This window comes from Agelaius tricolor, unplaced genomic scaffold (genome assembly GCF_023055355.1).
Source record: "Agelaius tricolor isolate 1412-34295 unplaced genomic scaffold, bAgeTri1.0.p SCAF_7, whole genome shotgun sequence".
NCBI lineage: Eukaryota > Metazoa > Chordata > Aves > Passeriformes > Icteridae > Agelaius > Agelaius tricolor.
In genome coordinates, this window is record NW_027269267.1 from 10,671,277 (window position 1) to 10,688,920 (window position 17,644).

At 36.1% G+C, this 17,644-nt stretch overlaps 1 protein-coding gene across 9 annotated transcripts in view; it reads left to right on the plus strand.

Annotated features, from left to right (window-relative positions):
* The window catches only part of DMD (dystrophin), a 1,148,686-nt gene that overhangs the window by 259,780 nt on the left and 871,262 nt on the right, over positions 1–17,644 (plus strand). For all 9 annotated transcript variants that reach the window (XM_071430346.1, XM_071430344.1, XM_071430345.1 and 6 more), the window contains exon 2: positions 17,283–17,344. Coding sequence is in view for 2 of the 9 variants with exons in the window: in XM_071430339.1 (XP_071286440.1) it covers positions 17,283–17,344 (62 nt within the window). In the remaining 7 variants the exon portion in view is untranslated. The remainder of the gene's footprint in view (positions 1–17,282; positions 17,345–17,644) is intronic.

Genomic DNA, 17,644 nt, shown 5'->3' on the forward strand with positions numbered 1-17,644 from the left:
CTGTGATGAGGCTCTGATAGCCAGGCTCTGTTCCTTGCTTCATCTGCAGTCGTAAGGGGGAAGACCTTACTAATTTTAATTTGGGAGGAGGGGCATCATACCTAATCTAGAGTCTAGGCCTTCCTCATGCATTTCAGTTATTGAAATAACTTGAATGTAAATGCATTCTGAAGAGTGCTTAGCATATTTCTGTCCATATTATCTTCATTTAATGGCTTGCTTTTAAATCTCCATGCCATCATTGGTGCAATTTTGGAGCACTCTGTATTCTATTGGTATCTTTTCTGGGTAGATACAGGTTTATGGGAGTTGGGCAGCAGAGAGGTCAGCATGCCAGCACACCTTGTAGAGGAAAAATTGGGCGGACTTGTTTTGGGTCCTTGAGTATCAGCTGGGTGCAGAATATATCTGGAACAACTTTTGGCTGGTGAGACTTTTTGAACCATTGTGTTTGCAGACACAGAAGCGGCAGAGGTGGCAGTGCTTAGCTGGCTTCTTGCAGGAACAGTGGAATTTTAGTAAGGTGCAAAATACAGAGCAAGAGGCTCTGTCTTGAAGTGTGGTGGAGTTTGAATACATGAAATGTGTATATATATAACACAATATATGCTTAACAAATTAAGGCATTTTCAGTGTTCAGATAAATGCTCAGGTTTAAAAAAAAAAATCTACAGGAACTACATTTATGAAGAAACCCAAAAGGTCTGATTGGTTGGACTTGTTACTTTAAATATTTGTTCAGAGATGACTGTTTCATTGCAGGAATCCTATAACTTGTGTATACATTTTGCAGAGAAATGTAGAGGCAATACTTAATGCCAACAGTCGAGCATGGTAGTTTGCCAAAAAATAGTCAGGGATAGGAAGAACACACACAGTCTATGGTCTTTGTTACATATAGCAGCTCTCAGAAATGTAGTAAATGCATTTTAATCACCAGGCCTAATTGCAGTTTGTAAAGTGAAGATGACAGCTAGTAATAGCATTGGAAAAAAAAACTAAACCCAAAACCCAGCTGCAGTCAAATACACACTATAGAAGTTAAAAAGAGCTGCTTACACATATGGGTTAAACTTTATGTTCCTAGACTAAATAATGAATTAAGGAAGAGGAACTAGGTTTAATGCCCACTTTAGTGCCATTAGAACTGAAAAAGATGTCCAGGAATACTTAGAAGTGAGGTGAACACTTGCTTGAACCGTTTAATAAATGTCATCAAACATCACTGGATGTATGTGCCATTTTTCAGAATTCTATGGAAAGCTGTGCTCATGTACCAGTGCTGTAGAGATATGGCTGCTTGAACACTTGCACAAGTGAACATCATATGGGTGAATATTTTGCTCCTATCACAGCCAAGCAGTTGCAGACCTCTGATTTATCTGAAGGACAGAACCCACTGCAAAAACTTGAGTACTTTAACCATGTGTACCCTTGCATATATATGTGTACACCTCTGTGCTTGAATTGGGGCTTTGGGTAGTCTTAAGAGATAAATTTGATACACTTAAGATACACTTTGATACAAATACTGCAAAATTAAAACATGGATGCATTTGAAAAGCACCTCATGATGATTTTTTTATTGTTTGCAAGTTGCTTCTGAATCACCCCATTGATGTCTTTGTTTTTATAGTCCTCTGAATGTGCACAGAAAGATTACTGCTCAGATTTCTAGCTGAATTTCAATGTTCTAGAATAAATATTAATTCATCTTTTTATAACTGTACATTGTAAGTGCACAGAATTTTAATACCGTAAATGTTTTTTCAGTAATAATTAATTCTCTAAAGCAGCATTTAATATTAAAATAATTAATTCTGAAAAGTAATATCTAATCTCAACTCTAAAACTTGTAGAATGCTTATGTTTCTGACAAGGCCTGTAGGAAAAATCAAAGCCAACTTTTGAGGGTTTTGATCTGCTACTTTCACTGCAATCATAGTAACTGTGTGTTCTTTAGAATAGAAACATTTTCAAAGATGTAAATTTCTATGGAAAATATAAATTAAACTAGTAGCTTGGGAAAGCTATTAAGCTTTACAGGCTGGTAAAGGGCTATAATTCCATAATTTACTTATTTCTTAGTGTTGGCATTATACTTGTTGCAGTTATTTCAATCTACATTGCTTAGACTGCCAAGACTGTAATCCTCACTAATGAGAATAATCCAGTAACATGCATCATTTCAAGCAATGACACTGATTTTTCACCTCCTTCCAGCCAGGATGGTGACATGTCTGCCCAATGTCAGTGAAACAGGAAAGTACTTTCTTTTTCTTCTTTTTTTAATTTATTTTTCTGTATGTGCAGTATTAGTTTATTTATATTTTTCAAAGTTGAAATATAAAGTAAGTTCCTCTCTGCTCTAGCAGAGTCCTGTACTACAAGGAGTGCTGTGGGAAATGTCATGACAGTTCAGTACATTGAAAAGTAGGTGTACATCTCTTCCATTTTAAAATAAAAAAAACAGCAGACCCTTAAATGCTCACCTTAAATCGAGTGCATTTAAATAAATCAACAACCAAAAGGAAGATGACTTAACTGTTTCTGTTTCTGAGACTATAACCTTTTTCAATTTTTTAAATATATAAGTCTAGATGGTGACCCATCTTGTTGGTTGGTTGAATGTTACATATTTTGTGTGATGTTTATGTTGTACAAGCCAAAGATCACAGTGAAAAATACTCAAATATATGAAGCAAAGAGCATGAATTTCTCTGACTGGTATCCATCTAGAATAGTTACAGTGTGAATGCACTTCTATAGTTAGAAGTGCATATTGTCATTCTACATTGTCCTGTCTCCATTTACTAACCTAATTCTTTTTTACTGTGTAAATAGTTGCTTCTTCTTGAAGATAACTTAAGCCAAATTACTGTCAGTTTTAAAATTTTGTCTTCATATTGCTTCTTTGTCGTGCTTCTTTCTCTATCTCACTGAGTAGTTAATTCAATATATTTGCTGTTAGCACTGAAAATTGTTTTCTCATGACCACACCTAGCTTCATGGTGAAATAGGAAATGTTAATTAAATTGAGTTTGTAGTCAGGCTAACTTTGCTTAGTCGAAAAAGCCAGTGTCCAATCAGTCTGTGTTTTGGGTAGTTTCTTACCATGGGTAAAACCTAGCAGGGGGAAAAGATCTGCATTATATTCTATTAAATACTAACTGCATGCCTGATTGTATAAACAAACAAGAGTTTAGAAGCTATCTTAACCTTTCTTCATGTCCTTGAGTATCACATTTGACTACAGTTGGAACAGAAATAATTTAAAAAGAATGACTTTTTTTTATGCATAATGATGTCCTTAGCTGTTAAAGAATTTATTATGGAGAATTGTGTATTACAAAAGTTATTTTCTATTCAAGACCTAATTGTCAATAGAGGAAACATGTCAAAGACCTGAAATTCATTCAATTTCCTTATTACTGGGACTGTAAAATAGAAGCATGGAAAATTTTAAGACTTCCATTTACATTGCTTGAAATGTCACAGTCATGCCAGTTTGACCTTTGTAAGTTGTTTTGGATTAATTGTAAATCGTTTGCATGTTACTTTTGTTATGTAGCTCCCTGCTGCATGATTTTCAAGTTCTTTTATTATAAGAATGGCAGTATTTTTAATTTCCAAAACTGCTATTTGGTTGCAAACCCTTTGGGTCCTGCTGTGATGTTAGGTGGAGCCTGAATGTCAAAGAATCATTGTTTCTGACAGCTAATCAGATATCCAAATGATTTAACCTCTGTGTGTCATTGTCATCAAGCTGATGATGCTGATGAAGAATGCCTGACAATTAGCGATGTAGAAATACCAAAATAACATAGACACTATTTATGTGGTTGCTAAGTTAGTTGTGAGGTGTTGGCTAGAGGAGTAGCCAACTCATTCCTCACTTCTCAAAATTCTTGGAAATAACTTCCTTTTTGGTTCTTTGTGTTGGCCAAAGAATATTTGTTTTGTGAGCTGAGTAAAAGGAGCAGAATACTGTAGTCATTCTGGTTTTCTTGATCCTCATGCTCACTGAATTAGCCTAAAGATCACTGCATGGTCAATGGTAGATGCCAGCATGAGATTCACACAATATTTTGAGTTGGAGGGGCTCCACAAGGATCATCAAGTCCAGCTCTTAAGGAAATGCTCCACACAGAGACTGAACCCACAATGTTGGGTGTTATTAGCACCACACTCTGACCAGCTGAGCTCATCTCAGCATCTGCATATCAGTAATTAGTTGTTACTGGAGCTAAACATTGCCTCAGGATACTTGGGCTCAGATCCATCTGAATGCCTTCCCACCATTAATCTTTATAAATCCCCTTTTACACATTAGTCCCAAGAATTTTATATGTTCAGGAATTCTACAGTGTAACTGTGAACCATAGAGTGAGCAGGTATCCAGATTCAAATTATGGAGTGTGAAAACATTAAAGAAGCTGAAGTGTGTGCAAAAAGATATATTATTAATAAATTAAAGGGGACATATGTAGAAAATAGGAATTATACCTGATTTAAGCAGGGAGAGAGGCTGTATATTCTCTATTGTGTTCCCATTTAACTGTTTTGTAGAGTGCTATCTGAACTTCCTGAGAATTCATTTGTATAACATTTTTTGATTCATTCATTCTAAACTATCATGCTCTAATTCCAGTGAATTTCCCTTGGTTCATGTGCAGGTTTTTCAAAGCCACGGTGTAATAGTTTCAGCTTTGTTGGGTGAGATTTTATCAATAGTCTTTTTGGCTGAATCCTCATTTCTTCTCTTTCCTCTCCCAGTAAGTTATCCATACATTTTAACATCCATTTAAATGTATTTTTCCTTCTTTCCCTTTCTCTGCTGGCTTATGAGTTTTCTACATGGAATATTTTTCAGTGGTCTTTTGTATATCCTCCAGCACAGAAGCCCAAACTGAAATTCCAATATCTATCTATTCGCTCTGTTTCTCTATTAGGATGAATGTGATCAAAATATCTGTGCAGATTGATTAGGGTGCCTCTAAAAAACATCAGGCTACAAATAAAATTACTCTTCTTTACTGTTGCAAAAACATCGGTATAGAATGACAGTATGTTTCTTCAATGTAGTTTATGATCTTGTGAAATGTCACACTTGCCTTGAGTTGTCTAGACTGGAAAAGAACAGCTGTAAAAAGAATGACAAATAGATGTTTTTCTTCTTTTTCTGTACTGAATCTATATTAAGGAAACACAGCTCCTCTCAGTAGAGCTGATGAGTTGGCACTGAGTTGAAATAAAAATCGATGTTTATAATAGGTAACTGTCCTAGCATCAATACTAATATTTCTTAATCTTCACTTAATGTTATAGATATGAAATCCTTCATTGAAAGCAGTTCTGAATGATGTAGGCAATGAAAAGAAAACCACTGGTCAATGCACAGAATACATACAGGCAGCAAATGTATTAGTTATCTAAAATGTTCATGTCCAGTACAGCCAGAAAATTCTTCTTTCAGTTGGGAGGGCGTGAAATCTGCCAGGATTTAAATACAATTTGTTATTGCAAATATTCTTCCAACTTGCTCTGACAATGCCCACTTAATGAGAAGATGAACAGTACTCATTAAATCTAATTTCAATAAATATTTCACTAGTGCTTCAAATATTCTGAAGTGGAATAAGAATTTCAGGGACATTTTAAAAAATGTAATGTTGTTATTCTAAAAATTGCTCCTCCCTTTACTTTCCCCCTTATCCAGGAGTGGAAAAAATACCTCAAAATATGGATAAGGTAATTATGTATATCCACTTTCTTCCTTGCTATCTTAGTGTTCCTGTCTATTTTATTTTTACCAATTCTTTCTTCTCCACACTCCCAAGATAAATTTAAGATGTTGAGCTTTGTCCCCATGTGTGGATGAAAAATGTGTTCATCCCCAAACTGAATATTCAGTTTTAAAAAATGCCAGTGTTCTAATGTCAGGCAGATGAATTTTGGACGGGATTTCTACCTAATTTCAGTTGGTTCTGTAGGCAGCTTAAAAATAATCTGAGAACCTTAAGCAAAGTGGTAAACATATGTTTAACAACACATAAAAAAGTATGTTGTTTTAGTGTTACCATAGATAATAAAATGTTCCTGAGCAGGACCAATGCCTGGGTGCTTCAGGAGCACATCCTGCAATTTCCTCTGTGTGTCCCAGGCTGCCCCCTCCCAGTGAGACACAGACTGCACCAGAAGCCAATGCTGCTGTGTGATCTGACAGACAAGGGTGGAACCTCACCTTAAATGCTTCTCTTGTCTTCAGCAATGTGATTTCTACAGCTTATACTGCCTGTTCTCTATAAAGATAGCTTTTTTCCCCGCTGGTTGATGGGTAAAACACAGTTTAAACTATTGGTGGCTTTGGGCAGATTGCTGAATTCTAACTTTATCACATTTTGTCTTAAAAATTCTAAAAAATGCATAATCTTTGTAACAGTTGTCACCATCTTTGTGATGAAGTCTAAAACTCATTTCTATTGTGCACTCATTTTTCACCACCTTAGAGGTAAAAGAGACAAACACTTCCCTTATTCTTCCAATTTGGATGTTTGTGTGAGAACTGAGCAGTCACTTTCCAAATAAAGCTGTTAAATGAAAAGTAGAAGCCTCAGAAAGAAACTGAAGGAAGAACAGTCTGCAATAAAGCTGTCTAGAAATTCAGTTACTCTCTTTTTCTTTTCAGGAATGTTTGCCCTTACAGGGTGTAGGGGATACACATTTAGTATTCTTTGTAATCCAGATTTTCTGTGAAATGCTGGTATTTAGACTTATATCTGGTTTGTATTAGCCTTCACCTGTACAGTTGGAGTTTTTCCAAATATGGGGTAACACTGGACAATTGTGTTCAGTATGCCAAACACTCAGATCATAATATGTGTATTTTTCAAAATTGAAGATCCTTCAGTCACTAATACAATTGAACCACTAGAAACAGAACAAAGTAGCTGCAAAAGGGGAAAGGGTATAGGGGAATTAAATCCTATTCTATTGCCTTCCCCCCACAATTATAACTATCAACAGGGGCATTACTCTTTGACTGTCCTTTCTTTTCTTTTCTACCCTTGGAAAGTGGAGGATGCTTGGGAGTGGTGAAAGGATGCCAAGATACTTGACAACATGAAATCTGCAATAATTCTTTCAGAATTAAATAAATCACAACTATAGTTTAAATACATTCATCATTACTTTGTCGACTTCAGGTGAGGTGAAGCAGGAGTGGAGAACACAGTTCAGTTACCTTTAATTTACACAGCTGTTCTTACAGGCATGTGTTCTTTTCTTTCAAAGTTCTCAAATGTTATATAAGAAAATGAATTCTAGCTGTGGACTAGTTGATGCTGTCAGCTTTATAATGACATATATCCACCCTAAGAACAGGGTGTGTGTATTGTAAACAATTGCATATTAACACCTTGGTCTCATTGATTGCAAATTTCTCTGATACATTCTCTGATGTCCCAGTGGCAGCTCCTCCTAATTAACTCAGACACTAATTGGGTCAGATGAAATAAAGTAGACAGCAGTCAGTCAAGCAGACTAGAGCAGCCTGTTCTCTAACTGCTTTTGACAGAGGAACAAAAAAAGAACTTGAAATATTATAGAACAGTGCTAGCTACCACAGCGTACTTAGTATGGTTGTTTGCCATGAATATTTTAATACAAACTGTAACAAATGTTGGTCCCTCACACGTGGTTAACCCATCCTCCACTGTGTTCTGCATGTGAGTGACATGAATTCTGAGAGTCTGTGACCATGTGAAGCATTTGCCTGTTGTTTTTTTTTTTTTTTTTCCCATAGGAGCAAATCAGAAAATCTGGGACAATATACATTAAAATCAAAGCAGTTCAAAGCTTTGCAACTATGCATCACTAGGTGGCATTTGCTGAAAACAGAACAGCAATTTCATTTTCACATCAGAAGGTTGTGTGAAGCACTAGATACTAAAGTCATGCTTTAGACTCTGATTACCTGTTTTAAATCCTGATGCTTCTTTCAGCTTCATTTGTTTTTAGCTGAAAATCTATAATTCAGAAAGTTTGTGGGGTCCTATTTCCTGTTTTAGATGTGTTCTGCTCTGGCTGGCTCATGAGTTAACATTACTGTCCTTAGTCTCCTGTCCTCTATTGCTCATTCTGAACAAAAATAGTAACCCAGATGGTAAAAATCTCCAGCTAAGTAAGGACACAGTCTAACCATAAGCATTTATGTGCTTTTTTTTTTATGAACAAAACAAAAATACCTGTGTAGTTTCATAAAGGTTATAAATATGAAAATTGTGGGTAATTTTATCTAGTTATATAACCTTGACTTTTTTATTTCTTGTAATTAATATCTGTTCTAGTAATACTTCCTATGCAGTGCCTCTGTCACAGCTTATTCTGAGACATCCTGCTGATCAGCTAAATACTGACCTCTCTTCCAAGGTTTAAAAAACACAAACAAAAACCCCAAGAACTTACACCCCTCTGTCCTGGCAAACCAACTTCAGTGTTGGCCACAGCTCCTTTATCACGGTTTTTCTCCTCCCAGTGCATGGAACTCCTCTGGTGAAATCCATAAATCTAGAGCTGTTTAAAGTTTTTTCAGAACAGTTTTCTTATTATCGGGGATGGTTTTTTTGTTGGGTGTTCTTTGTTGTTTTTTTGGTTGTGTGGTTTGGGTTTTTTTTATTCTTTTGGTTTTTTGATGACTGCTGAAATACAGGAGCTGCCAGTGCTGCTCGTTCCTGGCCTGTAACTTTTCCCACAGTGGTGACAGGGACATTTGTAGTGCTGGGTTCTCTTTGAGCTGGCTGGTTAAACAGCAGCTGAGGTGAGAGTGCTTGCTTTCACTTTGAGTTAGTTTCAGCAATTCTCCTATCCTTGGTGTACAGGAGTAACAATGCTTATTACAGGTTGTCACTGAGGGTGCAGAGCACACAAACCAGTTTTATTAGTGTCTAACACAGGAGGATTTTCTGCTGCTGGCTGTTCAATAGGGCTCGCAGAGGGATGGCTGCTGCCAGCCACAGCTGAGCCTGTCCATCTGTCCTAATGTACTCTCCTTCCTGAGCAGAGTCTGGGAACACCCATGAGCTCAGAGGGGAGAAAAAGGGTTGATACTGATTCTCTCTGGCTTCAGTCAATAATTCCCATTTTCTCCGGGAAAGAATAAAAATGGGTTATAAATAAGAAACTCTGAAACCAGTGTTACTACAGTCAGGATGTATTTAATCTGTTTACCAGGTCCAGTCACTCTTTAAAAGAAGTTATATGATTTCTTTTTTTTCTAAAATGTCAGTCAGGTTCTTTTGTTCCAATTAGCCCAACAACCAGCAAGGGGCCTGGGCAGCAAACATTGCCTCCTCACTCCGAGCACACTGTGATTCCTGCTAATCAACCTTACAAATTATTGGCTGTTTTTGTAAGATGAAAGGAGCAACATATCTCTCAGCAGCTGTGGTAAAAATTGCAGTTTTGGGCTGTGGAGTTGCAATACATTTTATATATAGCAATAATAACAGTAGTAGTAAATCCATGTGGCAAAAAGTGTTTCTGTTACTTTTATATAATGTCACATGATGCATTAGCAGCATTTAACTTCTGCTTCCCTAATCTGTAAACAAGAAAAAAATGTCCTGTTCAAATGAATCCATCAAGAAATATTAAGTATTTTCCCCATATATACTCATTTGACAAGGTGAAGTTGGTATTGACCAACTTCGACTTTACATCCACGTTTTGGTATTACCAGTATCCTTCCCCATTAATTTAGTCCACTTTGCAGCACTAAGACTTATGCTGCAAGTGAATTTTGTTGCTTTCAACAACAACAAACAAAAACCACCCAAAAACCCAAACCAACCTGCCAAACAAAAAACCCAAATAACTCCAAAGCTTAACAAAAACCAACAAACAAACAAACCACAAACCAAAAAAGTTTTTAAATCATCATTGGTATTTTTTCAAGGTACTTGGATGTACTGGCAACATGATCTCATTGGCATCTGACTGCAAAAAAGTTGATAATGCAATTAAATCAAACAATCTTCTGCAAGTTTCAGAAAGCAGCAGTAGTTTCAGCTGATACTGCCCTTCTAACTAGCATGGAGGTTTAAGTGAAGACAAATCCATTACCTCATCTAAAAGTATAATATGTGTTCTGTAGTATTCAGAAAATACTGTCATAACAATGGTATGATGCTAAAATAGCATGGACTTCTACAGAAATGTTAACAAGAATTCTTTTCATTTGTCAATATATCTATATGACATTGAAAAATAGATAAAAGAGTAAACACTACTTATACACAAGTGAATATCCAAATGAGTAATTATATATTTCTATGTAAAGATAAGGCATAAACTGAACTCTTTTTGAATCACCAGCTTCTCAGGTAGAGATAGGTGAGTTTTTTAAGTTTGAGCAGTTATTTATCTTGTGCAGAGAAATCTGATGTATTGAAGCACTGGGGCTTTTTTAGGTTGCATTTTACTAGTGCTTTCCCTTTGGGAAAAATTTACTGGATCCAAAGTAATTGCTGGTTAGAACATAATAAAAAGCCCCAGTAGACAAAACCAGTTAAGCTTGTGTTTACAAAGCTGTTAATAACTAGAACAGATTATTTTTGGCAGAGTTCAGAAGTGGTTCAGAAGTCCTACAAGTCCTTATCCTTGAAAGGGTAAGGCAGGGGTGGGTCACCAGCACTTGAGGCAGATGTCCTGACACTCAAGTGTTTTGTTAGAGGTCCTCAGGTCAAATCCATGGACATGGAGAAGTAGGATCAGTTCCCAAAGGGTATTTGTCTGTGGTGGACCAGAGGAGGACTAGGTCAACAGCTGGGAATAGAATTACAAGTGTATGAACTGGAGCTGAACACCCCATGTTGTGTATACTTAAAATGTTCTGGAAATGTGAGCTGACATTCTGTTTCTTTTCTTTTTGAATTTCATAGGAATTTTGATCCTGCTTTTGTCTTGGGAGCTCCATATGCTACAATTTATTTAGAGAAAAGGGTTGAGAAATGGTGGAAGGGAAGAAGGGCAGGGGGGCGGTTAACAAACATGAACAAATTACATGAATTTGCTAAAACATAGATCTATGTGTACATTTGACAGCTGCCCATTATTGTTTTTGGAGTCATATGTTGCTTGTTTGCATTATTCTGGTACTTTGGGATGCTAGTCAAATCTTTTTGCTTAAGCTACACATGCTTCAGTAGTTCTTTTGTTCAGATTTACTGCTTTCCTGCATATGATCTTCTATCTACCAGATATCCTTTTTTTCTTTCCAGAAGGGAAGTGTTTATCTCTGCTTTTCCCCATCCCTTCCTTTTTTCCAAATGTCTTTTTCCCTTTTTTCCCCCACAAGCCAGGGTAAATGTGTTTAATTCCCCTTCTGTCTTCCCCTCGCCCCTTCATCATTTTTCTTTTTGTTGTTCTTGTTCTTTTTGCTGTCCTTGTTGTTTTTCTTTTTTTTTTCTTTCCTTTTTTAATCTTTCCTTCTGTTCCATACTGGCAGTCTGTCATGTTCTTTATCCTTTGTGTTGTTCCTGCTCCTTTTTTACATGACATCCATACTGGTCCTCAAAAGCACTAAGTAGTTTTTCTCTAAATAGCTAATTAGTTAGAGTTGAAGAGTGAGACCTAATATAAACACTTGCAGTGTCTTAAAGAATTAAAAAAATAGGAAAAGTCAGGAAGCAGTTTCCCTAAAACATTGATAATGAGAGAACAATTCCAACTAACATTATGAAATGAGAAAAATAAAAGGTTTCCTCAGCCTGACATTCAGTCTAGGCAAGGTAGTTCAGTAGTTCAATCTGCTACACCAATCTGTCAGTAGAAATCTTGTAGGTTGGGTCTTGCAGATATCCTCTTTTTGTCTTCTGATCAGTAAATAGCATCCCTCTCTCTGAGTTCCTCTAGTTGAAGGAAACAGGGGGAGCAAAGTTTTTTTTCTTAGCAATACACCTTTTCATTTCCTAAATTTACCTTGACTCTTAGCAAACCTTTCTCAGAAAATTTTAGTATTCTATTTTTCATGGCGTTTAGTTGTACTTTTTTTTTCTTTAAATCTATATTAACGAGGGCTTTCAGTGTTCCATTTCTGCTGAGCATTTGAATAGGTTCATCAGTGTTTTGAAAAGCCTGAGATGGTTTGATTATGGTGATTTGACTCTGGTTCCACAGTAAAGTCTCAAGAGGGTAGCACAGGGAACAGGGAGTTTTAACAATATTCAGATTAAGTCAACACACTGCTCATCAGTGTATTTATAGAAAATGTACAAAGAATTGCATGTTCTGTATTGCCTTACATGAGCAATAGACTTAAATTCTTTGTCTGTCTGTCAAAGCAGCCTATTGTATTTCCTGTCAGCTTGTGAGTGTCTTGGATGACCTCAACGACTAAAAATCAAAGCTAGTCCACTCAAATATCATTCTGTCATTGTGTGGCATTGATTTCTTCTTCCCCCCTCAGATAAGCAAGAATGGGAAGGGAACATTTCTCAGCAGCTGTAGTTACTGGCAGACTATTGTCACAATGTACTGAAAATCTCTAAGAATAGTGAGTCGATGGAGCCAGAGTATCAATAATGTGACTATCTGTGGCCTCTTTTGTTCCTAGTACTCCCACCATTGCTGGTACTCACTCCCACTCACTGAAGAAAATCCTGACCTTTTCTCAGGCTGCATTGTTTTGCTGCTGGAAAATCAAATAGCAATTTTGATGGTTTTCTTCTCTAAAGTGCAGTGTTCCAATGAACCTGCAGCTGCCATGAATGAGGGAATTGACACCTGCCTCAACACCATTGTTTCAAAGTTTTCACCAGTATATGGGGATTCTTTTCTTTCTTTTCTTCCTTTTTCTTTTTTTCTTTTTTCTTTTATTCCTTTATTGCTCATAGGTTCTGGTTCTAGATAAAACATAACTATTCAATTATTGTTTACCTATGTCAGGGAAATACTGGATAACAGGATAAAATGTCTTCTTCTCCATTTGTGTTCCTGCACCTGTGATGGAATTGCTTACTGAAGGCTGCATAGAATCTATCCCACAACTAAGCCTCCTATCATTGCCTGTCTCTAAGTGATTCAAACACTCTACAAATGTCACATCTTCATTGACATGACAATGACAGTGATTTTTTTTGTTTGTTTGTTTAAAATTGAAGTTTAGAATCTGAAGAGATGGATAATTTCCCATACTCCTCATGTACCAGTACCATTTTGTTGAATGTCTTCTGATTGTAGAAATTGGAGTTACTTACTCTAGAGAAGAATTTTCTAAGCCACTTGCATTGGAAAACACAACCCAGATCTGTGGAAGGCTGAAGGATGCAGTCTTCATGTGGCAGCAGTAAGAGGCACTGTGGAGTCTCCATCCTTGGAGATAATAAAAAAAAAAAAACAACCCACACTCAACAGGGTCCTGTAAAATCCATTCTAGGTGGCCTTTCTAGATAGGGGCACTTGGACCAGATGATGTCTAGAGCTGCCTTACAGCCTCAGCCATTCTGTGAGTTAGTGAAAGAAATATTTATTCAGGTGTGTCAAGAGTTGAGAGGTTAAAGATCTTCTAGAAAAAAAGGGAAGGATGCAACAAAGTGCAAATTTCCTTCTCCCTGATACATGTTTTCTGTGAGGAAGTGGCTTTTATTATATAAATGGAATGATGTAGTGAGATACATAGTGTATGTTTCAGAACCTTGGTTCATTTTGCAATCTTCTTGGTATTTTCCGGATCAAATTTTTTAAAAGTATTTTTTTTTAGTGATTTGTTAACAATTCTGTATACTTTCAGAATAGTATCTAGAGTATACTGGTATCTCATTTTCTTTTCCTGCTACTATTTTTTATTTAATATGTTTGGTAGCATTTGAGGGGGTAGAGTGGTGTGGAAAAATAAGAGTAGTAAAAGGTGTAGTTTACTAAGAGATGACAACATAATGTTGGGAGTTTTCTTGTAGAAGACAGATGGGAATTACATTGGAGTGGTAGGTTGCAAACGTGAGCTGTTAAGTATATTAGGAAAGTTGTATGGTGACCAATTGCCATTATTAATAGCATCTTTGTTCTGTTGAATCATGATTGTTCCTAAGCATCCTTCAGTGTGCCACTTGTCTCTATTAGCCTTGCTGCCTGATTAAGTGTCAGAACTGTCCTTTGTCAGATGATTAGCTTCATTAATACTGCACTTTATCTCTGGGTCATAATTTATTACGAGGCCTAAGCTGGACTAATACTTCAAAAGTCAAATGTGCAGTTAACTAATCTGAGAAGTTTGCATTCACAGTTTCAAAGCTGGGTGCTCATCAGAACACATCTCTGAATGCATTGCAGTTAAAACAAGATCTGTTCAGTGGTACTAGAGGCTCTAGGGCAGGAAAATCAGGTGAATTTTACTGCTCAATATCTCTTTTTCTGGAAGGGTTTTGTAGACCTCAGAGCATTTATTTTCTGAGTTGATAACCTACAGAAAATGAGGTTAAGCCTATTCTGTTCAAAGACCATCAATTTGAGAAAAGCATTTTTGCTGTGGGAAGGGATTCCATTGTTATTGCAATAAAGGAATTCAGGATCCATGCACTGTTTAAATCTAACCTGAAGACAGAACACTATTCTGCAATTCTTTCAGCTTGAAAGAAAAGAAATAAACATAGCATATTACTCTTTGAACAGGTGAAGGAATTACCTGGCCTGGCCATTTGATTATTCTTGTCTCACAGTAAAAGCACCTCCAAGGACATTCACTGGCTCATTGCTGAAGGATCTCTTATAAACACAGCATTATGAAAGTGGCAGAGGAGTGCTCTTGGCATGTTTCTGCAGCACCTAGATAAATGTCATTCAGCTTCCACATGGAGCATTCAATCCATAAATCTGGGCTAAGAGAACATCTCTTTGTAAAAATCGTGTTTACAATGGGGAAATCATGCCATGCATAACCAAAAGATTGATTCGTTTTTAGGTTAGGAGGCTGTCACTAACAAATTGTTGTGGTATAAACTTGTCAGAGCAAGCACCTAGAGATGAAAGTGCTTGCAATGATCTCTGTGTAAAGGTAACAGCAGCGGAACAGGTTTGTGTTTACAATGTAGTAGAGCATTGCCTGGACTTTGACGAAGTTTCAAACATTCAGGTTGTGGGGTTGACTCTTATTTTTCTCAGGAGACCCTGGGTTTTATTAGCACAGTGGACATGAATAATTGGTGACTAGCAGTTAAACTTGCATATATCTTTATGGGAAAACAAACAAACAAAAAGCCCTAAAACAAACAACCCACTCTGCTATTCAATATGCTATTGCAGCTGCCTGCGGTGGAAAAGCAGAAGTTTGAACAGTTTAAGGAGGTATTTTTGTCTCTTTCCTTTTCCCTGCAATATATCACATATTCTTGTTTGAACAGTTTGAAAAAGGTGATTTTTTCTCTTTTTCCTTCCCCTTGCTAAATGCCACATTATTCTTCAAACCCATTTGCATTTGGCAGTTTTAGCAGAGATGATTAAACAGAAGCTGCTATTTATGTGTAATATTTTATATGAAGTTGCTGAAGAAGTTTGTAATATAACATCAGATTGAATATTTATCTTCTACCAACAAAATGTATCTTTCTTGTCTCATCTTCTGTGTACTGCATGAGGCTGGAATGAAACAAAACTCATATAATAAACAACTTACAGTCAACACAGAAAGAAGTGTTGCTTGTGGGGAAAAATAAAATTTTTAACAGCTTTAGCATCATGTATTACCAATAGCATGCATCTCCTTCACATGCTGTTGCTTTTAGATGAGTCTCTTAACTATTCAAGTATTACTTTCAGCCAAAAGCTGAAGCTGAAAGCGTTATTTGGGATAGATAGCGATAGAATTCTTGAAAGTTTATTGTAGCAAATACTCATATATATTAGTGACAGAGGTTTCTACTTGTACTATTGTGTTGTCTATTTTTTTTTTTTTTTGCTCAAGATCATCTGAACTCAGAGTATGCTCCTTCAAGTATGCAATACTTCTTTATAATGCTATAGTAACTTTGCAAACTAGTATTTTTTAATGAGTATATTGTATCTTTGAAACTGGAAAACATTCTGGTTGTAAAGGTATGTTTAAAATGATATTGAGGTTTTAAGAACAAAAGATACATTTGTATCAAAAAGATTTGTCTTGTCTTGGGTCTTTGGACAGTTGGAGGGAGGGAAAGCAAAGTACATTAATATTGCCATGCATTTCTCTTCTAGCTTGTCTATACCTGCCACTCAATTTTAGCTGAATCCATTAATGTTATTAATTGTTATATATTTCAGAAGATAATTTAATATCCCTTTTTATTTAAGAAGTGTGGAGAATTTTACTGCAAACCAAAAGGCTGCATTGGATGAACTTTATTTTAGTATAAGCATTCTGCACCCTTTTTCCACATATGCCCTTCAATTCTAGTTGAGGTTGATTTTATTTTGCCAAGCAAAGAAATCTGTCCTTTATATTTCAGGGATGATGCATAATAGATCTTTTTGAGGAAATGCTTACAAATTGTAGTCTGAAATAACTTTTCTCTTTCAACCTATATAAAATACATCAGAATTTTACCTTTGTTTGTCCAGTTCCATTCAGTATCAAGATTGTACTTATAACTTAGAGAACTCAAGGCCTAAAGTAAATAATCTCCCTCTTCAAAGATTTCATATTAAAGAATTGAGAAAGAATTTCATGTGTGGCTGAACAAATATATGTGTGGGTTTGTTTTTGGTTTTTTTCCTTTTCCACTGGAGGAAAAATAGATAACAATTTGTGACAGGTAAATAGCTGCAAGTTAAAAAAGGCATAAGGTACATCAGGGGCTGCCAATGGAGAACTATTGTTGGGTTTCAGAAGGGTTCACTTCCTCAAGCAATTTGAGGAGGCACATATAATGTTATTTCAAGTACTTTTCTACTGTTTAAGAGTTTTCTGATGCCAAAACCATCAGATGACATGTTTGGGGATTTTTATAGCTATATGAAATTAAAAATTAGAATGGGGTGTTTCAGATCCTACTGCAATATGTTCTTTTCCAGGAGAAAAGAAACCACAGGGTAGGTCAGTTGAACTAGGGATATAAACCCTGCTTATGAAGGGGACCTGTAGGACCTTCAGAATGTGTTGATACAATTTTAAAAGAATAGATTAAAAAAAAATTCCTGCCTGTGTTTGAAGTATTATTAGTAATTTACAGTAAACGAAAACTGAAACATTAATCAATAATATGGTATTATTTTGTAGAATAATTCTAATGAAGTACTTTCCTTTTCTCTGGCAGATGAACGGGAAGATGTTCAAAAGAAAACTTTCACAAAATGGATAAATGCACAGTTTGCCAAGGTAATATATTTATTTACTTATTCATGAAAATAGCTTTTGTATATTAAAAAAAAAACAAACAAAGAAACCTGATATTCCTACAGTGAAGCTTAGTTTTCAATATAACAGTTCCAAGTCTCAGATATTGCTGAAGGCAGTTGATGGATTTATTAGAAAAATGTTCAAGCTTTATTTGTTTGACTTCATCAGTGATTGAAATGTAGGAAGCCATCCTTTTCTTAAGGTGTTCTCTGCCTCAATTTACTTCACCTTTTCTCAAACTAGTGATGCACCTCTATTACTCTTTGTTGGATTTCTTTG